The following is a 20,179-nucleotide window of genomic DNA, read 5'->3' as shown; positions in this document are numbered from 1 at the left end:
TATTCAAGCTATAGCCTATAAAGCTAGAAAAACATTACCTTAGCAGCCAATGGAGCAACTATAATTTAGAAGATTTGTGGTGACAAAGGACGACACCGGGTCTGCTGAAAAGTAAGCCCCAATTTTTGGTTTATTGATTTGCAGCGTTTTATATCCTAGAGCAATAATGCTACTGCTGTGGTCGAGGGCGCTGAATTCATTTTGACTACATGTACATGGGTTCTTTGATGTGGCCTAATTCCATGTAAACAAGTGCTTTAGCATTCCTCGCCCATAGGAATGTGGCCGCTGGCACTGGGAATAAAACCACTACCATGTGTACTCAGCAGAGTAATGCTATAGCCACTGTAGCAGTCGAAGGCATTTTTGACACATGGAGGCAACAGGGCACCTGGCTAGGGGTTTTTAACGGAACAGTTTATTGTACTAGGATGACAACACTGGCACCTGCCAGCATATCTTTGTACACAAGGATGGCCCAACAGGTGAGACAGTCTGTCTGCAGAACCTCGGGAAGGTTAGGCCACTGGATACGGCACTGCAGTGAATGGCATTTGCAGCTGGCTTGCACGAAACATGTTGGAAGCAAAATGGAATGTTTCCTGAGCTCAGTTATGTCACAGGGCAACTTTTGTGCATAGCTATGATTCTGCCATCCTCATAAACAGACTGACCTGCAAAGCAGTGAGGAGATGGATTTAAATGGTGATGTGAATGTTCAGCATCTCTCCAGTCATAGGCTTACTTGCTTTTCATGATGGCAATAACGAAGACAAAGCGAGGGAGAACAAGTATAACAGGGAGATTCACCGAGTCCATGTTCAGATAGAAAAAGGAAGGAGAGATTGAGAAGGCAATCAAAACGTGGATGTGTGTGCACATATCCACTAGCCATTCCTCTGTGAGATAAAGGAATTGTATCTGTGAGGTACATTTCTTTTCTGCAGGCTCACACTGTAGTCACCGGAACGTTCTGCAACACAACCTCTTGCCTGCCTGTCAGAACCTTGACACGACATGTGCCCGCAGGGCGCAGCAGTGCAGACTTGTAATGAGTTCCTAATGGCACTAAATGTGTGCATTACTCACGAGACAGGTGCAATAGGTGAATGTTCAAATTTCACAGATGCACATGTACTGGCACAGTGAGGCATTCTGCCGGCAATACTGCTGGCAAAGTCTGGTGCACAATGCCCGCAGGTTTCCTTGCCACCGAGGTGGAGAGACGCGGTGAGCCAAAGCATGTCACCATTTCTGGCAGATGGGCAGCTAGCACTGGGTACAACAGCTTTCACACTACAAGGCGAGGCGCCACAACAGGAGAGGCCAAATGGGAGTCCTTTAAAGTTGCTTTCTCCCCGTCAGTGAGCCACGAGTCCTAGCTGTCAGGGGAGCATGGCTATACCAGAGAAGCCACATAGAAAAGTCATCCCCGTGCACACTGAGGCCTACCACACACGCACAACCACACACACAGGTGACCGCTGATGGCTTCCTGGTAGAGAGAGACTTCTGACCAGTTCAGTAGATTACTTCGTACACAGTAGCCTTCTTGTCTCCTGATCCAGTGACAATGTATTTGTCATCAGAAGAAATGTCACAGCTGAGCACTGATGAGGACTCCTTGGACTGGAAGCACATGAAATGACAGAAAGGAAGACAGAGTTCAGTCCAAGGTGAAAGGTGCTTCGATGGGAAGCTCTCTCTCTACTCTGACTGGAGCATAAAACTGCCCCTCGAACCAAGACGAGAACGTGTTTCTATATAATACTTCTCAGCGATTCATACAGCATGGAGTTGCTTAAGAAATACAGCTTCATTTTGGTGCATTCAATCACACTAAAAGCCCCAGGTTAAAATATTTTCACTCTGAAATCACAATGGGGTTTCACAGAAGCACAGTGACCACTTCAGTCGAGGGTACCACTTCCATTCACTTTCTTGAGTTTAGGTAGTGTGCTGAGTGGAAGAACATTACAGAATGTGGTGGGAAGTCTCTGCTAAGACCAACTGCATTTTCTTAGCTCTTGGTACTTATTTCATCACTCGGAGAGACTGCCTGTTGTTTGTCCTATGCACCACAGACCAACATCAGCAATGCTCACTAGTTATTTGCAGAATTTACCTGGAAAATGGAAGCACCGTAGGGTGTCCTCCAGGCATTCAGCAGGTTGTCCTTGCCCGTTGAGACAAACCACTTGCCGCACGAGGCAAACTTGAGTGACAGGACACAGCTCTCATGCAGGTGCAGCTGGTACTTGTCTGGCTTGCTGCAGTGCAGAACTTCCACGTTGCTGCTCTCCATGCTGCATTCAGTGGAAACAGCAAAGTCAACACTAAGCATCTACACATTCACAGAGACAAGTGCAATGCCATTCAGTTCCCAAACTCTGCCTTAGCATACCAAATAACAATTTTGCTCCAATCCTGCTCAAAATTCTACGCTTGTGTAGTTCAAATGCAGTGCTAATGCAGCTCCACTAACGTGAAACCTGGGGAAGTGTGAAGCAGTGATGCGCCGATGTTTCCCTTACGTTATTCTTGTGCTATTCTTGCACAAGTGAGGAGGAATCGAGCACTTGTGCAGAGGAATTGAGCCTAATTCTTTGCAAGCTGGCATCACTAGTGTTGCTTGTTGGTAAAAAACATGCCACATAGATTTTAGCCCTAACAAACGTAAAGTCCTACGTGTTGACATACTAATGGACCTCCTGTTAACCATATTATAAACAAAGCGACCTTATTTAAATTTTTTTATTGCATCCTAACCCCACATTGTTACACAGAATCTATCCAGAGATACAATCGACCAATGTTTGCGGGCTATGCTCAGATCTAGCTGACTTGGAACATATGCTCTGGTGGTGCCCCACGTTACACGACGGCGACGATGTCACGTCGTCTAAATGGGAGGCTGCCCTAAGCAGCCCTGATCTTGCAGCACAGCTATGAGCTGTCCATCGGGCCCGCGACGCAGCAGAGAGGCTCGGCCTTTCTGTACTGATGTGGGAAGTGGCCCACTACGTGCTGGCGCGCGTTCTGAGGGACCTGTAATAAAGTTTTATCACACCATACCATATGTGACCGTAAACAGCTTGGCGCCTTTAGAGCGGTGCACTACAGTACAAGACTAAATAGTGCATTATATTTACATCTTCTAACGCACACCCGAATCTAATGCGCACCCAATTTTCGCGGGCTTAAAGTAAGAAAATAGAAGTCCACCTGAATGCAATATATGCCCAATTAATAAAAGAAAAATATAGCATGTCCCCACATTCGCGATCAGAAAAAACAAGACTTGCAGAATTTACCTTCACAGAAGGGAAACTTATTTAAAATGAATTTTCATAATGAAAGTGGCGCATTGTCATAACCATTTGCACTTCATTAGCCACAGATACCAAGCATACAAGGCAGTATTCTTGAGCGATCAGTTTTAGAGATACTGCAATCACTTTCAAAATTTACGTAACTCTACATTGGACTTGTCAAAATATATGGCCGAGAATGTTCCTGGCACTCTTTGTTATTAACAACAGTAACTGTACCCTAGATTACCTCCACCGTAACTTTAGTTGTGCCCCTGTAGCTGTGAAACTAACAATGTTTAAAACACTAGTGCGCACTAAACTAGAATATGCATGCTCCATCTCGGATTATTTTCAATCGCACTTAAAGGGGCCCTGAAACACTTTTTTCAACATATTAAAAAGAATGTTGCCAATCTGTCGTAGTGACTGCTATGAACATGCGAGCCTAATATTACTGCACTGCATGCAGCAGGAAATCTACAATTTCCGGTCAAACAAGGCAAAAAATCGCTTGCTCTCGCTTCTGAAATATCGTCATGCAGCATCAGCGAAAGCAGCTGGACCCACCAATGCTATTAGCCGATTTCGTGATCGCAAGAGCATTCTCAGTAATACATAATTGCCAAGTTTGAGTTCAATAAATTAAAAATACATATGCCTGCAATCTCAAAAACACACACAAAAAAATCATTTCATCTTCGCACTGCACAGCTGCGTCTACTATGCGTGGCCTCCACGATGGCAGCTGCATGCCATAGTCTACTGCGGCCGCCATGAGGTGCCGCGACAAGCCCTTTCGCCACCGCGACACTCTATATTTGGCCAGGGCTTTGCCCTCTTGGCTTCTCAGCTGTGTAGCTTCCAGCATGCTAGTGGAGCCAAAAAGAGAAAGCCGGGTATTGGTGCGACAACTCCATTTACACTTGAATGATTCGCAATATTTTTGCAGCATGAGATTTGCGAGACGATGCCCGTTAATATTGAGGCCATTCTATGATTAGTTAGGAAAGTGTTTAAAGGGCCCCTTTAACATTCTCTCTCATGTTTGAAGGACAGTGCTAGAATTGAGACAGAATGAAGGGAAGACAACACATTATCCTTCAAACTTGAACAGTGTCAACTTTCCCAGTTTATTACCTAATCCTCTCTCGAAATGACACAGGATAACGCGCGCTACAGTGTCACATCAATGAAAGGTAACATTTCCTTGCAGTCACTTGAAACACTGCAAAGCATTTCGTTCTACACTTTTTCAGAAGATATACATAAGCCATTTTTCAAAGGTCAGTGCATTGGAACCCCCGGGGGTCTGATTGTTCAGCCTGCCTAGATCACCATCATAAGGTGCACGCCATTACTTGTCGCAGAAAGCACTTTTCTTTATTCCTTTATTTTGCACACGTCCAAAGAGTGAAACCCCCTTCCTTCAGATATTGTTTTTATTTCAGACCATAACGCGTTTTGAGCCTCGTTCCAGTTATTTTAGTAATGATGCATAAAGTGAATGTTATTTCTTTTTCTTGTTTGAGGACCATACTTTGGATTGCAATTGAATTCTTTTGTTGTTATTTTTGTCGTGCCTCGTGTCTTTATAGTTCTGTGCTCCACTCCCCTCTGTAAAGCTGTGCTTGCTTGAGGGTAAAATGAATATAAATAAATAAATGTTTATGTCCTGATGAGGTGATAGACACACAGTATTTTTTTTATTCACTGCCTCATCTGTCCCTGAAAATTTTGCAAATGTGCAACGATGACCTATGTTCTGACCCACTAAATTCAGGTGCGTATATTATACACAAGCCCATACAACATTAAATTGTAGCTATTTTACTTTGCTGTTAATAAGAATTTATGAAAAATTTACTGCAATGACGCAGTGTTTTCAATATTTTCTTCTTATATTCTTTAGTTTTATTTTATTGCAATCATAAGTCCAATGGTGACATATAAATCCTCCATATGGTTCTTCATAAAAGCTGCCACATTACTAAATGCAACATTTACAACAATAGTTATTAAAAGAGCCCCCTGTATTTTTCTGACAAAGGCTTGCTGTAATGCATAAGTGGTACATGCACGCTGTGCATAAATTGAATGAGCGCTTCCTGCTGTCTGTTGTTCCATAATAGGTGATGGCAGCTGTACTCGGCATTATGATTGGCTCGCAGAAGAAAACAAGAGTGTTCCATCAACTGCAGTGGAGTGCTGTGTAGAGCATTCGGAGAGTGAATTGGAGCTTACCCTACAGCTAGCCATTCTCCTGTCGGGCAGTAGCCCAGAGAGAAGATCTGCGAGGTGAAATCATGCTGCTGCAGTTGCCGCCCCTGCGTTCACCATAGATCAGTCACTGGTTAGCAAGAACACCACAGTGTGCAGCATTTATGAGAGGCTCAAAATTAGTATATCTTCAGCTAATTGGGTTGGGTTAGAGCTGTCAAACATTACAAAGTGCACTGCTATATCTGGGATTAGGTGGAACAACCTGGCTTTGAGCAGCACCAATTCTACATTTTTTAACATGGTTTGCATATTATTCTTAGACACTTCTATGTTGTTTAGCCAAAATGCACAAGAATAAGGGGCACTCACTATAATGGTACATTACAGATGACCACACTTAAATTAAATTAGACAGAAACTAAAAATAATAATTTCCTAAATACTTGTGTAACACCAATTCATTTGGCACCAATGCTAATTTCTACGCCACAGTGAAAGCTTCACTTAAAAGGCAGCAGGCATAGCTTGCTGCCAGTTAGAATGCACACAAACCAAAAGAAGAAAAACAAAAGGATAAAATCCCCTTTGCACTTGCCCTAATGAGTGTACAGAGGGGTCTACTGTTGAAGGGAACAATTGAGTGCAGAGCATTTCCAAATTTTTCTGTCTCACAAGAGTACAATTGCCTAGATTTGCTGCAGATAACGATAACTTCAAGTCGGTAGCTTTGACTTCTTTCGAAACACCTGTGCAGTGCACTGACATCGTTTCCGCAGCCACTTGCAGCTAGGAACACCAGCAAAGTGAGCGGCGCTTATACGAATGGTCCTTTTAACGGAGCCCAGAAACACTTTTCTAACTAATCACAGAATGACATCACAAATCTCCTGCAGCAAAAATTTCTCGAATCCTTCAAGTACGAGCGAATTTAGACGTAGTTATCGGACCGATCAGTGGTTTTCTGTCTCCTTTCATTTCCACTAGTGCACTGGAAGCTACACATGGCAGACGGCAAAAGACAATAAATACCCTACTGGCCCCACACACAAGTTCAGTGCGAGACAGCCCGTGGTGCACCCCATGGTGCACCCCATGGCCAATGCGATATCTACGCTGCACTTTTCATTTCGGAGGCCATGCACAGCAATGTGCAACTCTCGTGTTTAGACTGGCATTGCAAAGATGAAATTGTTTTTCTGTCTTTTTGAGATCGCAGACATCCCGTATTTACTCGATTCTAACGCGCCCTCGATTGTAACGTGCACCCGTTTTCCGTGACCAAAAGAGAGGAAAAAAAAAATCCTTTACAGTACCGCGCACCTCATGCTTTCATACAGAAACAGAACTATCGCTCAAGATTTACTCCCAATACACTAAAGTTGCGGTGAACAAAAAAGTCCCAGTTTCGCCCGAAAGGCGAAGCATCGATTGTGACAGCAAATTAGCAGACAGCTATACGAAGCAAGGATAGTAGTTTTATCGGCCGTATAAACTTATAAACATTCGCTGTTTAACTAAATTGGTAGACTAATGCCTAAGCACACATACTACAGCACATGGTCGACGCTACGGGAGTTAGGCTCGAAGTGCGTAGGAGGTGGCCATATTGAAATGTTGATGGCGATATGGTAGTGCAAATTTAAGGTCGTAACGCACAGGCAATTTTTGGACCCGTTTTATCAGAAAAAAAGTGCGCGTTAGATTCGAGTAAACACGGTATATATTTTTCATTTATTTAACTCAAGTGAACAATAATCGTATTACCGAGAATGTTCTCGCGATCACGGAATATGCTTGCGATGAGATGTACGACGATGCTGCGGAAGTGTGAGCAAGCAATTTTTCACTGCTTTTGACAAGAGAATGTAAATTCCCGGCTGCATGCAGCACAATAACATTTGGCTCACATGTTAACAGGAGATCGGCACTGTGCACAGGCATTTTAAGCAACTGATGAAATTTGTCTGCATCTAACAACCATTTCAAACAAAAAATGCTGCATCTGAGCACAAATTATTAACGAGCCAATGCTTACCTCTCGGAGGTCCCAGGAGCGTACAGTGTTGTCCAGGCCGCCTGTCCAGAGCTTAGTGCCGTCACTCGAGATGTCAATGCAGCTGGCCCCATCTGTGTGGCCCTGGAACTGCCTGCGTATTCAACAGAAAAACAGGCCATTCACTCAATTACTGGTTTTTATGCACTGCTACACGAAGGACACTAATGGAGAGCTCAACATTAACTTTGACTAAAAGGGAACCATTGCATGTCTCCATGTGTGAGAGGCGCACAACCAAGCTAAATGACAAGACATAAGCCAATTAGGGTCGTTAACTGTCACAAGAAGGGTCCCAAGTCCTCACTCTAGTCTGCTGGGACATTCATGTCCCCCCCCAGTCCGACATCGTCGTCTTACTGTCTCTTAGCGTTACGCCTAACGTTTTTCATTCCATCGCTCGTTGGGCAGTCCTTAACTTCATCTCAAGCTTAACTAAGTATCTGCCCAATAAGTCAGTACTGGTAGAATGCAATGATCTTACACTTGATTGTACAATGATTGCGCTACAACATTGCGCATACAACACTGCAAAACATGAAGGCACATAGGTCAGACAGGCATTCATTGATGGCTCATAATCTATCTTTTTGTTAAGAAGACCTTCTGCAGATTTTCCTAGTTTCAAGATTGTTGTGTTTGTATTAAACTGCTTTTCTAAGAAATTCTCAGTTAATCAATGTTGCTTGACCTTTGTTCTCCCTGTTGTCCTCGTTCATCTCCACACCGTTCACAATGAATAACTTTAAACTTGCCCGCTTCACTAGCCTTCTACAGTTGATGAAACACTGAGGCAACTCCTCCACATGGCAGTGCAATGTTTAAGGGAACTATATCTTGAAGCGTAAAGGTATGAAGGACAGAAACATCATGTCTTTTGGGGAGAAGCTTCCCTTGCATTGTTGACCTGCCAATGGCTGTAGCGACTATGGCATCACTCTAATGGGCTCTCATTGAGAGCTAAGGCACCGTCAGCAGCCACTGCTAAAAGACAAGTGGGAAGGAGTGTGCACCTGACAAGGGTTTGGTTGTGCAGGTCCCAGACAGCAATGTTTCCATCTGAGCAGCAGCTGAAGCACACCTTGGAGTCAGGGCTGATGGCGAGTGCATAGCATGCTGGAGCATTCGAGGTCAGCTCAGCCTTGATGCGTGGGGTTGGCTGCAACAGTTCAAGTTAGCATGGTTAGGCATCAAAGAAGCCGAGACATAAAGCAAAGTAACAGTGGTAGAATAGGCAAGAAATGAAGTTTATAAATAGACTAGAGAGCAAAAACATAACTACAGCCGCAGTGATATACAAAAGTACAGATGAGAATGGGAAAAGAGAACAACATAAATAAAGGATTTTGCTGCAGCTCTTTCAACATGTAGAAACCATATTGTCATAAATGAGTGAACTCACAAATAATACTTGCAAGATTTACTGGGCAATCAAAAGCTCTTTGTACTAACTGAGTGTTGGCTCTAAGTGTGGCCATTATAAGTGGGTGCAACTAGAGGGATACTTGTTCAATACACATGCTGTTTTGGTAAACCCACATTCAGTATAAATGGAGAAAACTTTACAGGGTGACATGTGACAATGAGAAAATGCTCCGAGAAGCTCTAAATCACACCCCTTCCCTTTTCTTTTGTCTCTTTCAGCTGTTAATGAGTGCATCAGCATTGAAATGTTACAGCTGTGTTGTATGTAGCTGGGTAGAGTTGTGGCTTAGCATTTGCCCAGTTTCTTGTCCTCATCTTGTGCTGCGGTACCTTCCCCATAGTGTAGGAAAATTTGTTTTTTTTTGTGTGCGTTATGTTGTGCAAATACAAAAACAAAATAGCAGAATATTGCACACAAACTGAAAAAAAGAAACCATCTATGGGCTTTGTGTAGTGCTGTCGAGACACAATGCCTGCTTTCACCCTCAGAAAATGTAGACGCTACGATGCTTGGTGGTTTTGTGTGTCTGGTACCCCCTATATTTTTGTTGTACACTGTTAGGAGTGACAAGTGATATTTGAAGGAGTGAGTAAAAAGAACAACAAAAGCCGATGGGAGCAAAAGAAAACAGGCAAGAGGATGAAGAAGAGCTAGGGAGCCTGTGGAAGGGAGAGGTCGGAGAAGAAGCCATCTTGGTTTCTTCTCTTGAGGCTGGTCATGCGCATCGGTGAATGAGATGGCAGAGGCGCAGGGTTTTTGAAGGAGAAGGTGGAGAAGGTGATCTCGGTGCGCACCACACTGGGTCCCACCCAAGTACCGTGGTGTACCGCAGACATCCTGTCCCAGGGTCAGGGTTGGTGACACACCAATCTCCTTTCACCAATCACCAATAACCAGCGTTAGTCCAGAGCTACCCGAAAGCTGTTGATACGTCTGTGCTTGCGACGCTGGCTGTGGACGCGCTGCTGCTGGCTAAAGCCAGTCTCATTCCTGACCGCTGGCCAAAGGAGTTCCGGTGCGGCGTGAGCACCAGATGGCACGGTTGCTAATTTGCCAGAGCCCTATAAGTACCGAGTGACGTCTTTTAATGCTTCAGCAGGTGCAAAGTGGGTCACGGACATATTACCGTTGACAGAAGGATGAGGCTGACACCATGTTGACGATGCTCCCGATTAGTTTGTTGGTACCGTAAGCATCAATAAAGACACACTAGCGGAAGTGTGAAACTTGAGAACATCTTTGTAGACGTCAGGGTTTAAAAGTGATTATGTACTTTATGTACTTTGAAGCTCTTTGTGTTTTGTTGCTTTTAACATGTTGTCTAATGAAGTTCACATTACGAGTTGTCTTTGAGCATTCATTCTGTTGACTTGAGCAAACATACGCATGACCAGACACTATTCAACAGTGTTCCAGTTACTCACTGCTGCCAAATCCCAGATGGAGATAGTGCTGGCTTCGCCGCCAACTATGAGTGTCCGTCCATCAGGCAGAAGCTTGCAAGAGCGGATGTAGTTGTCCCTTTGCTGCAACACAAGACAGCAACATCACTGTGTGCAGAAACTGTGTGTGTAAAGAATTAATGAAGACTTCAAAAAGTGATTTGCCAAGATCAGCTAACTAATAAAGTCTTCTAGAAGACGACAGACACACTGTAGTCAGCTTTGCTGCACTTCCTATAGCATTGAAGCACAGCTGACTTGCACTCTACGATGCTAGGAACTTTACCAATCAACCTTTTTAGCTTAACCACCATTAAAAGAAGGCGCCACTACAGCTTGGCAAGGTTATATGTGCTTATTGACCACTCCCAGCACCTATCATAAACTCCTGTCTGCACACCAGACCATCGACCAATGAACATCCTTCTTTTTCATTTTCTTTTTCAGCCTACCTACCATTCAAGCCCTTGGTTATTTGTAGTAAGCAACCTCCCAAATTACCGAAAAGGACAATCTCATCTGGCGGAGGAGGAGGAGGAATAAACTTTATTTTTGTAGCAGATTTGTGAGACCTAGGCTTCTCTACCTAGATGACGGCCTGCTGGATTGCCTTAAGTTGGTGTTCCGGTGCAGAGCTGAGCAGCGCGGTCTCCCACTGCTCTTTGGTCTTGTGCGTTTTATTCTGTGTGGGTGTCCCAGGACAAGCCCAAACCATATGTTGTAAGTCTGCCCTTTCTTGACAGAATCTGCATCTTTCGTGTAAAGTTCTGGATAGTACCGGTGGTAGGCCACCGGGTTCGGACACGTTTCTGTTTACAACAAGCGCCATGCTGTCGCTTGCCGTCTACTTAGTGGGGAGTGTGCCGGGGGGAAACGGGCCCTGCCCAATTTATAGTGTTTGGTTATCTCGGTAAAGGTGGTCATCCGGTCTCTCATCAGGAAATCTCAAGTTTTTTGAGGCTGCTAATTCTTATACCTCAAATTTCCACATATTACTCTGAATGCTTCCTGCAGACATGCCGTGAATAAAACATGTAGGGATGTTGCTTTTCTGTGTTAGGCCTTGTTCATATGCATTTTTATTTCATATCGCTTATCAAAGATAGTGGTGGCTGTGCAGACCTTATAGATATTTTTTAACATATATGTATTCACAATCTCTTCATGCCATGATTGCACAATGCCTGCATGACTGCTGGTGTTTTTACTAATTTTGACGCCGCTTTCCAAAAAAGAAGACTGAACGGTCACTGTTAAAAGCAATTAATGACAAGAAAACCGATCGAGGCAGTGTTACCAGACAGGACGAGTAGCATAGATTAGTGAGTTGCTGACATTTAAGCGAACATTAAGATAAACTGAAAAAGACCAGGTTATGAAACATTTCGAATAACCAGTGATTATAATAAAATAATTGAGAAATTGGCAAGGTAAGGAAAAGAGAGACGGTGTTGGCAAACAATTTCACCAAGTGATGAAATTAAGAAGTTTCTTCTTCTTTCTGGGGTTTTATGTGCCAAAACCAGTTCTGATTATGAGGCACGCCGTAGTGGAAGGCTCTGGAGTTTTGACCACCTGGGGTTCTTTAACGTGCACTACAACGCAAGCACACGGGCATTTTTGCATTTCGCCTCCATTGAAATGAAATTAAGAAGTCTGAAAATAAACATATTTCCATTAGAGCATCAGAAAACATGCCCTTTTAACTACTGCACGTGGGTGAAAATAGTGCATGGTGGCGCTTCCTTATTGATTCCAAACAGCCGTCACATGTGCTTATGGCAACAGCCACATAGCTCTCAGTGGGAAGGTCTACAGGGTGGGGTGGTTAGTATGCAACTAATTACGTAACTCAAAGCAGCATTTACAGTGCATCCTACAAAGCATGCATGAGGCATGTGCAATAAGAGGAAAAACCACTGCAGACTAGGCTTAACACGCTACAAAAGCCGGCAATCTTTAGTGCCCATTATCAGAGCTGCCTGAACACCTGAAAAGTAGTAGCAGAGTAGCATTGTGTGTAAACAGCCTATTGATTAATTGATTCCCTTTATTAGATAGAATGATGGCACTGTGGCCTCAGTTAGAGGAACACGAGAAAAGAAAATGCACACACTCTACACGGCAGTCCAGTCCAGCTGAATGCAAAAATTCCCGCTAGAAGAGGAGTGTTTAATATGCATGTGCACCATTTCTACACCCATAGTTCAAAGCCTGTTTATGAAAATCCTTACCAGGCAATCCAGCTGAGAGACGGGACTTTTGGAGCCTGGCTGGCTGATGTCCCAGACCTTGACACAGCCCTGCAGAGAGCACCATGGTTGATTTGTAAGTGGCAATCAGCCAAGACTATGCTGTTTCCAGCAAGCAAGGAACAAGCACTACTCTAAGATAAATGAACATTCAGTAGCACATAATGTGCAGCCTTGAAGACATTGTAAGCATTGCACATTCTGAGATATCACTGCTTGATCAATGCAATGTGCTGATACTTCAGTTCTTTTTAAGAGCTTGTATATCTGGATTTCGTACACAGTAAGCAAGGGATACCCTACAATACATATAATTATGATAAACGGCACATTCTATACAGTGGACTTGTTTCTTTCACACAAGACTGCTTGCCCGCAATAAAACTTCCTGTACTTAACATTTGCTAACAACCTGTATGTCACAAATCTGTGCTACTGAACTCTCCAAAATATGCAGTAAATATATGAAAGAATCAAAGGACTCCCCCTAAAAAACTACCCAAGCTAGGGCTGCATCAAGCAAACTCTCTCTTGTCAACTGGTACAGATCTAATTTGCTAACAGTTGCGCTTGTGAATCATTAAATCTACCCCATAGTAGGTATTATGGTGTTCAGGTTTTATAAATTTAGTGCAATGCCTGAAAGGGCTGCCAGGTTTGGACAATGCAAATAAAGCCTGGGGCTTAGCTCATGCAGTCATTACTGTTTCCATAAAATATTGGTACATCTAAGTGCACCTCAAGATGAGACACTTCAAATGAAAGCCTGCACATGTTCCTTCTCGGCACAGCCAGTCTACTTAACACCTGACCCACTGAATGATGACGCTATAAATTCACCGTACCCCATCAAAGGTCAAGAGTAGGGGTGTGCGAATATTCGAGTTCCGAATTCAAATCAAATAATATCTAATGGAATAATTTGATTCGATTTTCGAATAATTCGACAGGACAAATATCTAGAACGTGACAAAGGCCAATGGTGCAACTTGGTTAGGGTGGTGTGGTTAAAACTAATACTAACGTCGTTACAGTAGGCCTTTCGTTAAAACTTTCACCAGTATCCTGGTGAAAAAGCGAGCACATGTTTATATTAAAGATTATGCCATCTCCGCACGTAAAAAAAAACATGAGAAAACTGTCAAGCCCTTCACAACTTTGCTTCCGAAACAAAAGGCACGGACTTTTGCGTAGTTTGGTCGCGTATGCCGCAAGCGCCGTAAAGAGTTTGGAGTCACGGTTCCCTCTTTATGCAGAACGGAAGGAACTGATGCTCGCAACACTATGTGATCCAAGGTTTAAATATATTTTCTGCACAAATTCATTCAAACAGCTGCTGAGCTGCTGGCAGCCGAAATTACTGGTCGACACGCTCGCATGAACTCTCCATCGCAGCAATTTCAAAATCCAAAACCATCGAAAAGTAATGCCGCAAGCAAAGAAGGCCAGGGAACAGTTTGGGAAGACTGTTGAACTGCTGGCGTTAAAACAGAACCAGCACAATAAGCTCACACCTTATAGTCTAGAAGTTGAAAAATACTTCAATGAGCCGCTGATCCCAAGAAAGGATGATCCTTTGAAATATTGGAAAGAGCATGGAGCTTCACTGTATCCAGGATTCTCCAAAATTGCTTTGCAATACCTTCCCATCCCTGCTACAGAGGTGCCCAGTGAACGCATGTTTTCAACTGCAGGAAACACCGTAACATCGCGGCGAGAGAGCCTGAAGCCAGGTTATGTGGAACAGCTTGTGTTTCTCCATGACAATTTGCAGCCTTGCGGTAACAGTCGCTTACCGCTTTGTGTGCTCGAGGACATGAGCAGACATAATTTCTTTGTTCTTTCTGAAAATTTTAAATAAAATCTTTTGTATTCGATATTCGATTCGTTATTCGATATTTTTGGCCACTATTTGGCACTATTCGATTTGAATTCGATTCGAGATGAAATTTCACTATTCGCACACCCCTAGTCTAGAGGTACTGACAAGCAGCAGTGACAGGTTCTGGAAGGGTGCACCATTGCTTATGAGAAAGTTACCTAGGTGATGGATCACTGGTCATAAATATTGATCTATGCTTGCAGACAACTTTCCGTGGCAATGAAGCAAAAGCCACAGTAGCGAACTTTTGCACATGCGTTACGGGACCAAGTAGTCCAGTTTCTGTTTCTGTTTTCTGTTCTCCACTCCAAGAAACTTTCTGTTTAAGTTTCTTGGAGTGGAGACTGAATCAGTGCAGCTTCCACTTGTGATGGTTTCACATTTGGCATTGAGTTCTGCATTTTACACCTTATTTAAATATCTGTGCTAAAGTGAGATGTTCATGTTTTCTGTTCCTCAGCTTAATCACACATAAATGAGACTATGACACTATTTGGTTGGGCACTGTCATGCGTGCGCTTTGCCTCTGTAGCTTTCCCTTCATCGCCACAGAAAGGTTGTCCGCAAGTGCAGTACTCCTATTTATACTTTTCAAGGTGCTCATGCATGCACCACTATCTATCTGTGTTTACCTATTTCACAGCTTTATGTCACTTGCACATTACTCAACTTTCCGGCTCGTGTAGTGGTTGCCACTAAAGCCATTTCATCCATGTGCTACTGCCACTTGTGAAAAAGTGTAGATTGCTTCTGTGCCTTGTAGAAAAAAAAGGCTATATAACTGGAGAGGAAGGGCACGTGGCTGGTAAGAAAATGCCTGTGCCTAGATTGCCTCCCTCCTTGTGACATTCTCTCATAACATTTGATTAGCCTGTATCTCTGTTATTACTCAACCCTTCCAGGAAATTCCCGTACAATAATTTTTCTGCAATGTGCCTTATAAGCTCTACAAGGAGACCTTAAAGACTCCTACTGTGCACAATTAACTTTAAGGCCCAGCATAGTTGATGGCAGTCTGCAAATTTTCAAGCAAGGTCTTTTCAACGAGAATTAAATGAAATCCTCATTACTGCACACAAATACTGTATTTACCCCAATTTACCATGCACCTTCTTTCCAAGAAAATGGGTCCGAAAATTGCCCTGTGTGTGACAATCGAATACTAAACCAAAACCGTGTTCGCGGCTTTGGCAACAGCCTACCGTCAGAGCCATAAGACGCAGTATCATTGCCATCACAGAATGGCGACAGAGCACATTTTTAAGAAAGTTGCTGTCGGTTAATTTTGTGCTCGACTAAGATCTCGAGCATATTTTTGGCCAATAACTTTTGGAGATGCTATCACTTTCAAGAGATTTCATGTGACTCAGCACTGGATGCGTCGGCGTAATCAGCCCCGGTGTTTCTGGTGCTGTGACAAGATCGTTATCTGCGCACAGTGCAAGGAATGCTGTTGGACGCCATTGGCTGCATACTTCGATAATTCTGATGCAAAGTCTCACGGAAGTGCTGTACTTCTAAAAGCGATCACTCGAGAATACTGCCCCTGTGTGCTTGGTATCTGTGGCCAGTGAAGCGCGAATGGCGATGTGCCACTTTCTATGCAAGCTCATTAGAAAAAATCACATCTATGAAGGTAAATTCCGTACATCTCACTTTTCTGATCACGAACTTGAGGGGCATGCTATATTTTTCTTTTATGAATCGGCGGCATGTTACATTCAGGAACACTTTTATTATCTTAATTTAAGCCCACAAAAGTAGGTTCGCGGTACAATCGGGGGTGCATTAGAATCGGGTAAATACAGTAGTAATACACACGACTGAATGACAACCACATACCTTGCCTCCTGTGTAGACATATTTGGTTGGATTGCTGATGGTGACAGCACACACCACCTCTCCATGGGCCAGTGTGTTGATCTGCCGTGCATGCCGTGGAATGCCCGCGCCTATCAGTGCATCTGGCGGGAATGGCACAGGCTGCATCTGACCCTCGGCACTCACGTGGAACGAATAGGCCCTGCGCAAAACACATTGGTTTTCCATTCACATTTGACCACTGACTGCTCTTCGCCACCTTCGCATGTACAGGTGAGTGAACACCCTCCAATGCGTTTGGAGTGGTGTGCACATCAAACATTCTGGCTGATGCCAAGGAGGCAAATATTGTTTTACCAAGATCGCGAGTCAGGCTAGTTAGTGATATTCATTTTTGAAAGATCTTGAAGTGCAAACACGCACAAAAAAAGCGAGGGAACAGAAAATCGATGGGGCAGCATTTCTGTCTGTTCTGTCTGAAGCACTGTCCTGTCTTTCTGTTCGCCCCCTTATTTGTTCATGTGCTCTTGCATTTCAAGTTATTTAAAAAATGTATAGTTTTGTTTGTTCAATTACAACAGAACTGGAAAGGGACTGTAGCAAACTAATATTTGAGTGCGTGAGCCCTTGTTTACAATGTGTCTCGACACACTAAATGGTTTCGCTAAAACAAAGTGGAGGCGCCGCTATGCTGTTGTGATCAGTGTAGCAGCAAACTTTCATTCCTTCCTCTCCAAAGCCAGGAAGGAATAAAAGTTTGCTGAAGGTTGTTTCTCATTGCTATTCGTCTGTGTCCTTTGATAGGGTATTGGCTACTTCCATCTTTAAGCTTGTAGCACCCTATTGTCAACGTAGTGGTACAGTCAAACCTCGTTAATACGTCCCCACTTAAGGGGGGACGTGGCTTTGAAAATCAACTTCCCAATTTCTTCATGGATTTTGATGAAAATTGGCACAAATGTTTAGAATGTCTCCCTGATACTTCCATAAAAGTTTCAGAGTGATACCTTGAGAACATTTTATTGAGCATAATTTTTCTCTCTTGAACTTTCTGGAGGGCCTGGGGAGCTTAAAAAACATGATGGAAGGCTCGTTGAGTATTGAATGCATAGCTCAATGCGTGCTGGAGGTCGTGACAGTCTTACTTTTTTTTTTTCGCAACACAAATTTTTTAGATAGTCATTTTTGAAGTTACCTTCGCACGAAGCACACTTTCGGAGTGAGCGACTAGCCACACCATAAATTTATAAAAAGTCAAGATAAAAATGCGAGACTGTCTCGACCTGCACTGTAGTCCAAGGAACGTGACAAAAAAAACAGAATCAAAATAGGCTAAACGGTAACGAAGAAATCAGCTCCAGAAACTGAACAGAAAGGCGAAAAAACAGTTTTGAGAAAACGGCTCTCAAAGTTTCCCCATCTCTTCAGTTCTCTAAAACGCACCAAATTTGTTATCTTTGATGTGTTTTGTGATGTGGGGCTTCTTGGACATGTGGCCTCTGGTCTGCTGTGCCTATGTTCTGTGTTTTTCATGTTTGTATGGCATTCTTTACTGCTGCTCTACAAAGAGCATGGTGTCTGGGTTTCAAACCAAGTGAGGTGCAGAACTATGTGGGCATAAATATACAGTAGTTCTAGTGTTGTACCTGCAGACTGCCTCATTGATAGCAGTCTCTAGTACAGTCAGTGAGGCATTGTTTTCTTTTGGTAGAATCTACCATGTTACTGAATTTTGGGATCATCTTCCATTGGCAATGGCTATGGATGTTAGGAGAGCCACTGATAGATAGGCAGCAATGCAGCTGCTAGGCACTTTCCAGCCTGTACTTTTGAATGATGCCTCACTTCTGCAGCCAGGTGTCTGTGCCAGCCCAAGTGGCCTAGTGAACAGAGCTCATGATGAGGTTCTTTTTATGAAGGGGTGGTATGATAGGTATTGGTACGAGAAATCGTGGCAATACGATAATAGAGTCGGCGCGCGATGTGCTAAGTCGCGGGTCTGAGGTGCCGATGTGCGAAATGCCTGGTCGCGGGTCCAAAGAATAGACGCTTGGTGAGCTCAATCGCGCAGTCCGAGGTGCCGACGCGCGAAATGCCTGGCCGCGGGCTCGAGGAGTCGACGCTCGAGGTGCCGATGCGCGCAGTGCCTAGCCGCGGGTCCGAGGAGTCGACACTCGATGAGCGATGTGCCGACGCGCGAAATGCCTAGCCGCGGGCTCGAGGAGTCGACGCTCGATTAGATTAGCCCGCAGTCGGAGGTGCCGACGCGCGAAATGCCTGGCCGCGGGCTCGGGGAGTCGACGCTCGCGATGCCGACGCGCGAAGTGCCTAGCCGCGGGTCCGAGGTGTCGACTCTCGATGAGCGATGTGCCGACGCGCGAAATGCGTAGCCGCGGGCTCGAGGAGTCGACGCTCGATGTGCTTAGTTGCGCAGTCGGAGGCGCCGATGCACGAAATGCTTAGGCAAGGATCCGAGAAGTCCGCGCGCGATGTGCTTGATCGCAGAGTCGGAGGCGCCTACGCGCGAAAGGCTTAGCCTCGTGTCCGAGGATTCCGTGCCCGAAGCATTGTCGCGAAGTCCGCGTCGCCGATGCTCGGAATTCCTAGCCGCGGGTCTGAGACGTCCACAAAAAGCGGGATCGGCCACGCTACTGCGATGTCCGCATAGCGCCCGCTTTAACACTCGTCGAGATTACGGAAACTGTCCGGAGCTCGCGAGGAGACCAGGGTGTTCTGTGAGGAGACCGCAACAAGCGTAAAGCCCCAAGGGGCTTTAAACAAGCGGAGCAGACGACGCCGTCGCGGAGCGAGCACCGGACCAATGGCGAACCGCGCTTGAGTCACGTGGCGGGCGCGGCCAATCGGTGGCTCCGGCAAGACCTTCAATCATTGGCTTTTTGTGTGCTCGTTTCTGTATGGAGGAGATAGCTGAAGCGGCAAATTTGAAGACGGAGAAATGCGCTTTCCAACGAGACCAAGATGGCAGCGCTCGGCTGCGCCGTTCCGGAGATATCGTGGCTTGAAAAACGCCGTTCTTTCGCGATTTCCGCGAAATTTTTCGGCACCTTGGCTGATACAACAATTTTTTAGAGCACTTCTACTTTGTTTTCAGTGATGATATTTCGGAATCAGATAGAATAAGAGTTATAGAAACTGAAAATTTGATTTTCAAAAAATCGATTTTTTAGCCATTTTTCGCGATGCGAAAGCCGCGTCCCCCCTTAATGTGCAATTGCGGTTTAAACAGAGTCGCGAAGATTCCCCCACCCAGCCCCCATTGAACCCCATGTACTGGCTATTTCATTTTCTACACGCACAGGCACAAAATCGTCAAAATCTCATGAGCGCAGATGCAGAAGTTCGATTCTCAAGTTGAGACACCCGGGGTTGCGACACTCTAGTCGCTAGCGGTAGCGACGTTAAAACATGGCCACCATGACGTATTTTCTGTTCAGACAGCTGTTGCCGATTGCTGACTACAAAGGCATGGCCTTCGAGATTGGCCTCCACTAATGCAAAGAAGCTGCCAGTAGGGGTGCAAATTCGCTGTCGCCGTCGAATCCAATCCCATCAAATTCAAGTAGCAAAGGTGCAGAAGCCCATTTTCTTTTTCTTCAATCCGCCAGTGTGTTTGCGGTCACGGTGTTGTAGTGTTAAACGGTCCTTGCAGCAGCGTGTCGTATTTATTGTTTCTTTTTCTTGTTTCGTGTGCATGAGGTACAGTTGACATTTTTGCCGCCGTCGCACCTCGCCCACCTCCAAGTGAAAG

General features: G+C 44.5%; 1 protein-coding gene across 2 annotated transcripts in view; it reads right to left on the bottom strand.

Moving 5' to 3' along the window:
• Positions 1–396: 396 nt before the first annotated feature.
• LOC119446739 (transducin-like enhancer protein 4) overlaps positions 397–20,179 on the bottom strand; it is a 46,831-nt gene continuing 27,048 nt past the window's right edge. For both annotated transcript variants that reach the window (XM_037711265.2, XM_037711266.2), the window contains exons 13-20: positions 16,432–16,612; positions 12,690–12,758; positions 10,438–10,539; positions 8,601–8,746; positions 7,570–7,681; positions 5,556–5,638; positions 2,126–2,306; positions 397–1,629 (exon numbers count right to left, since the gene is read on the bottom strand). In XM_037711265.2, coding sequence (XP_037567193.1) covers positions 1,522–1,629; positions 2,126–2,306; positions 5,556–5,638; positions 7,570–7,681; positions 8,601–8,746; positions 10,438–10,539; positions 12,690–12,758; positions 16,432–16,612 — 982 coding nt within the window. In that variant the 3' untranslated portion in view covers positions 397–1,521. The remainder of the gene's footprint in view (positions 1,630–2,125; positions 2,307–5,555; positions 5,639–7,569; positions 7,682–8,600; positions 8,747–10,437; positions 10,540–12,689; positions 12,759–16,431; positions 16,613–20,179) is intronic.

This window comes from Dermacentor silvarum, chromosome 3, assembly GCF_013339745.2.
Source record: "Dermacentor silvarum isolate Dsil-2018 chromosome 3, BIME_Dsil_1.4, whole genome shotgun sequence".
Lineage (NCBI taxonomy): Eukaryota > Metazoa > Arthropoda > Arachnida > Ixodida > Ixodidae > Dermacentor > Dermacentor silvarum.
The sequence above is the reverse complement of the archived record's forward strand: the minus strand, read 5'-3'. Positions and strand labels throughout refer to the sequence as shown.